The sequence below is a fragment of the Anopheles moucheti genome, chromosome 2 (genome assembly GCF_943734755.1).
Source record: "Anopheles moucheti chromosome 2, idAnoMoucSN_F20_07, whole genome shotgun sequence".
Lineage (NCBI taxonomy): Eukaryota > Metazoa > Arthropoda > Insecta > Diptera > Culicidae > Anopheles > Anopheles moucheti.
Window position 1 is genome coordinate 77410867 of NC_069140.1, and position 5376 is coordinate 77416242.

The following is a 5376-nucleotide window of genomic DNA, read 5'->3' on the forward strand; positions in this document are numbered from 1 at the left end:
TCTTAAGCGTGCAGATTCGCGAAATTCGGTTTTGCTAACCAAAAAAAAAACAAAGAATTCCGCAACGGTCAGACACACGAGACAGAGCTGCTAGGGCGCTGCAACACCAGACCGTGGTCAGTTTCCTAATGGCTACCATCAGCAGAACACTACTGCTCTTACCGGGTCGTCGTCGGAAGTTGTTCACCGTCGGGAACGGTAACGGGGTGTTGCGTGTGTTCGGAGGCGCCGTTCGGAAGTTGTCCACGATGGAGGGAGGAACGCCGACGGACCATCCAATAGTGGAGCTGCCGGGGTTGGGTAAGCTGAAAGGTTCCACCACGCGCGGTGCCTGGACGGGTGTGAATGTCTACCAGTTTCTGAACGTACGCTACGCGGAACCGGCTACGGGCGAGCGTCGGTTTAAGCCACCGGTTCCAGTGGAACCGTGGGAGGGTGTGTTGGATGTGTCGGAACCGAAGCTTGGCTCACCGGTCTACAAACGCATGAAGCTATTGACCGAAGAACAAAGGGCCGAAAATCTAGAAGACTGCATTAATCTGAGTGTGTTTACGAAGGATTTCAACGGCCGCAAACCGGTCATAGTGTATGTGCACGGTGGTGGGTTTTACGATGGTGCGATATATCACTACCCGCCGAACTACATCATGGAGAAGGATGTCGTGCTGGTGGTGCCTCAGTATCGGTTGGGAGCGCTTGGGTTTTTGTGCTCCAACACCAAGCAGATCCCGGGCAATGCGGGCGTCATGGATGTGGTGTTGGCGTTCGAGTGGGTCCAGAAGTATATTAGCCATTTTGGAGGTGATCCACAGCAGGTCACCGCCATGGCACAGTCCTCCGGGGCAGCGATGGTTTCCAGCATGACGTACAGCCCGCTGGTGGACACGGAGAGACTGTTCAATCGGTTGATACTGCAGTCGGGCAACTGTCACGGTTCGTGGGTGTGGGATCGCAGTCCGGAGCGTAACTGCCGGGATATTGCCGGGTTTGCTGGTTTCGACCGGAAGGCACCGCTGGAGGACGTGGAACGATTTCTGATGCAACTGGACATCTTCAGCCTGATGAAGGCTTTCACTCAACATTACGTAAGTAACGGTAGAGCTGTGTATGACGAATTCTTGAAGGGATTTCCATAGAATTTGTAAAGTCTTTCTGACCTTTTCGCCGATTTGGACTTTAGCGACTTCGAACACCGAACGGAACAGATACGATCGGTGGTGCACGTATGGTGTTTAACGATCCCAATGGACTGTTTCCGGAGAATCCTTACTTCATCATGCGCAAAGGTGGAGGACGGAAAAATATGCCACTCCTCACCGGTGCCACCCGGCACGATGGAACGTTCGCATTCTTGGAAGTGTTTAACATACTGCTGTTTAAGAAGCTAATCGGCGATCCACACATCACCATCCACCGGATGGTGGACGAGGTGAACCAGGTGCTGGGTGTGGACGATCCGTCCTGTACCATCCGTACGCTTACCATGGCCCAGTTCTTCACACACGAGCAGCTCGCATCCGGTGATTTGCGAAAACTTCTGGCTGGTTTCTGTGATGTAGGTGGACGGTGTTATTGTGGATACTTTGAGGTTGTGTAATTTCAAATTTACCTTCTAATATAGCACACGGCAGATGTTCTGATTAAAGGACCCGTGCTAAAGATGGCCCAGAACAACGCGATGTACGTTCCGGAGCAGACGTATCTGTACAGCTTTGACTACGCAGGCGAGCACACGCGATTCGGTTACGGTGGTGACACATCGGCCATCCCGTTCGAGGGCGGTGTACACCACTCGAACGATCTGATGTATCTCTTCCCGTATCCACCAATGGCCGCTAACCTTAACGAACAGGATACGACCGTGGCGAAGCGAATGGTTGACCTATGGACATCGTTCGCCATCCATGGCAAACCGGAAGCACAAGATGTGCCTGATTGGCCACCGATGAACAGTGAATTGGAATCTATTTGAATCTTCAAGGCTTGCATTTAACTAACATTTCTTCTTCATTACTTTCAGACGTGCTGGGACCGTATCTCAAGATTAACAAGCAGTTTACCATTGGGCAGGACTTTAGGGAAGAATTAACCGTGGCGATTAAGAATCCGTCTGAGATTGAAAAGAAGAAGGTGAACAAAACTTCAACGCAATAGGTAATTGATGGAAATGATGCTTTATGGCTTTAAGAGACTTTGAATTCCACAGGAATTCCTTCGTCTCTCGGTAATTGGTGACTCAGAACAAATGTGTCAAAAGAAACAATAAATCGAAAGTGCTGATGTAAAACCATATGCTAAACGGTTCCTGTTCCGGGTACACTTTACACAATTTATTACATTTATATTACCAGCGTAACTCTTCACCATAGCGGGGTTGTTTTATGTCTCGTATTTGGTTAACTGAAATGTTTACGTTATAGTAATCAGCGAGCATTTGGATGCTCCAAAACCCATCACAGGCCGGTCTTTCGGCTGCTCGGCGGTATGCATGAAAGAAAACTCTTTTGGTACTGGGTTCATCCACAGCCTTCACGCGCGAAACCCTTCCACCTTCCTAGCGCCGTCGTAGCACCGGGTTGGGATTGTCCTCCACCACGACCGTCTTCGTCACAACGTCGTAGATGGAGCGATTTTGCCGGAAGCACAGCAACAGCAAACACATGGGAAATAGAAATGCTATCACGGCATTCTTCACGACCGCCCGGGCAAACGCGCGGCCAAAGCTTGGTGTCGTGCCCGGATACAGTAGTGCCCGCAGCGGTATCTGATTGCTGAGCAAACCGGGCTGGGGTTGCGGTTCCAGCACTGCGACCGATTCGGCATACACGATCCGCAAACCCATCAGCATCTTGCCGGGCGTTGCACTGCCCGGTATGACCTGTACGTGTGCCGTCCATACCGCTTCGTAGATACACACCGCTATCTTGATGCCTATCTCGAGAAATATCAGCTCCGAGGTGAACGATAGCAGCTCGGTGTAATCTTCCTCGAACGAGTTACGAATCGCGTCCAGGTCCATGTACAAGCTGGAAAGAGATAGCAAAGGGAAAGCATGTTTTCAAAATGCAGTCGGTTCAAGAGTCGGTTCTGCCTAAATCATGGACACGCTTATCAATGATTTCACACCCGGTTAGGTAACCGAAACAGTGCGTCAGCGACGGGGGTTGCACTTACAGATCGATTTCGAACGCATCTATAAACGCCAGTGTGGTCATTATCTTAAGCAGAAATATTATCGATATATCGATGGCTTCGGCCGCGAATCGTTTCCAAAGCGGTGCAATGACGTATTCATATCCACCGTGCCGATTAATAGCTAAAGAAATGTGGGATAAAAACGAATTATTTTCTTTCACCTTTGCTCTGTTCCAATAGTACAACTCGCTTACCATCGTCTGGTCGGGTTGGATCGATCGTTTCGTTACGTCCCCGGTTCACAGTAACATTCTGTCCCTGTACCGTTGGCGTACCGGATGAATTTATCCCACCCGTCGTACTTCCGCCATTCGTCGTAGGCATACCGGTCATGAAAGATCCCATGCTGGGAACTGCCGACGGTACGCTACCACCCGCATTTAGCTGAAACAGCTGCGGATAGTTGCTCATCAAATAGTACGGGAAGTGAGCGTGCAGATGGTTTTGCATCTCCGCATGGTAGACCCATGTTCGCAGCAGCTCGAAATATATCTGTTTCGACGTTTTGGTCAGATCCAGCTGTGGCACAGCATCGACCGGACTGTCCTTTTCATTGATTGTGTCTTGATTTTCTGCCATGATGCAATCTCGACACGGCGAACAAACACTGAAAGTTTGGCAATCTGTTCGCGAGAAAAATCACTCCACTGTTTGCTATATCTGTTATTTATCGCGTAATGTTTTTCCAGCGCACGAAACAAAACAACTGACTCAGAACAACAGACGCACTGTGGAAGGTTATTTGGTCACGGACGGAGACATTACGGCATCGCTGTAAGGTCCGGTCATGAAATTTTTATTTATACAATAATTATTGATTTTCATTTATCGAACATATTTGTCATTACTCAAGTCCAATACATAAGTAAAATAGAACATTCCTAATAACATTTACATCTACCATACAAGCAGCTCCATTTCGGCGGGTAAGACTAATATGGAACTTCTATGCTTGTTAAGAGTCTCATAAATGCGGATGTGATGAATTTGCAGTTTCAACGATCCTGCGTTCTGCCGATGCTCAGTTTACTTGACAGATATCTCAGCAACATCCTTTTACTCTGCAAAAAATCATTCCGAACCCTCTCCAATACAACACAGCGAGATTCATCAGTTTTATACAAAATCCATAACTGTGAGGCGAATGTCAATTTCAGATCTGTATAAGTTCTGTATATCCCTAGCTTCGTTCGTCGCGACAAGTGTTTTGAGTAGAGAAGCTTTCTCAGACTGTAGCAAGACCGGTTGGTGGCTAGCACATATCTCAATATCAATGTTGTTGTTGGTGCCGTTGTTACAAACGCGAACAGAATTCATGATACTGGTACCCAAGGGGGGATTAATCATAACAATTGAGAGAACCGCGAGGACATAAGTTAAGCTGACACCATACAACCGCCAACGGGCAGATACACCCGACAATGAAAGATATGATAACGAAAGGAGAATGATTCTATCGTTCATCTCGCTTTCGCTTTCAAATCGCAGGACACATTGTTAGTATATAAGCAGGAAAAATTGTTATTAACTCTACTTGTACTTCAAACCTAACCACGGTTTCTTCAAGTCGCTGGGTTGGCATTCGAATTGAATGGAGGTCCACACTAGATACTTATTCTGATTATTCAGAACAACAGGCTAGTGTCCGACCCGAACAATTCCGAGCGCCTTCACTTCTATGGCTCTTCCAGTGAAAACAGAGGTCAACCGTTTGAGTTTCTACTCATTCTGGGACTCCAGATACGAAGCTTAACGTCCGATCCGAGCTGATCTGAAAGGTGAACGAGACTTGGGCGAGAGTTTCAGGGGAGATCAATCTTCGCGTGGTCAACCTACGGCGGCGGAACCAGCATTCCGAAATTTGTTCCCGCAGCAACAGCCGTGAAGTTTGACTCAAGATAGGTGAAAGTTTGGACGACTTCAAAAGAGCTGTGTCAATTAATTGCGTGTAAATGGTGTCTAAGTTTAAATATTACTTTTTAATTTTCATTCTTCGTAATTTCGTTCTTGATTTGTCAAGATTCTTCATTATTCTATTTTCGCATTACAAAACAGCGTATATTTGAGTTAAAAAAATAAATAACGTTTAGTTTGTTGCATAATATGTCACGATGATGTCCAGTCTGCCCTTCCCACCGTGTAACGTCAACACTGGAGAAAGCTGTCAAAAAAGTGTAATGT

At 47.3% G+C, this 5376-nt stretch overlaps 2 protein-coding genes across 2 annotated transcripts; one reads left to right on the plus strand and one right to left on the minus strand.

Annotated features, from left to right (window-relative positions):
• Window positions 1-128: 128 nt before the first annotated feature.
• LOC128296876 (glutactin-like) lies at window positions 129-2154 on the plus strand. Its single transcript, XM_053032392.1, has 4 exons — window positions 129-1085; window positions 1181-1555; window positions 1622-1952; window positions 2021-2154. Exons 1-4 carry the CDS (start codon window positions 129-131, stop codon window positions 2152-2154), a joined length of 1797 nt encoding a protein of 598 aa, XP_052888352.1.
• Window positions 2155-2293: 139 nt separating this feature from the next.
• Window positions 2294-3868, minus strand: LOC128296877 (protein FAM8A1). The gene is made up of 3 exons (XM_053032393.1): window positions 3390-3868; window positions 3175-3316; window positions 2294-3026 (listed from the first exon to the last, which is right to left on the minus strand). The coding sequence occupies exons 1-3, from the start codon at window positions 3772-3774 to the stop codon at window positions 2555-2557; spliced, it is 999 nt and encodes a 332-aa protein (XP_052888353.1). The 5' UTR covers window positions 3775-3868; the 3' UTR covers window positions 2294-2554.
• Between the last annotated feature and the right edge of the window lie 1508 nt (window positions 3869-5376).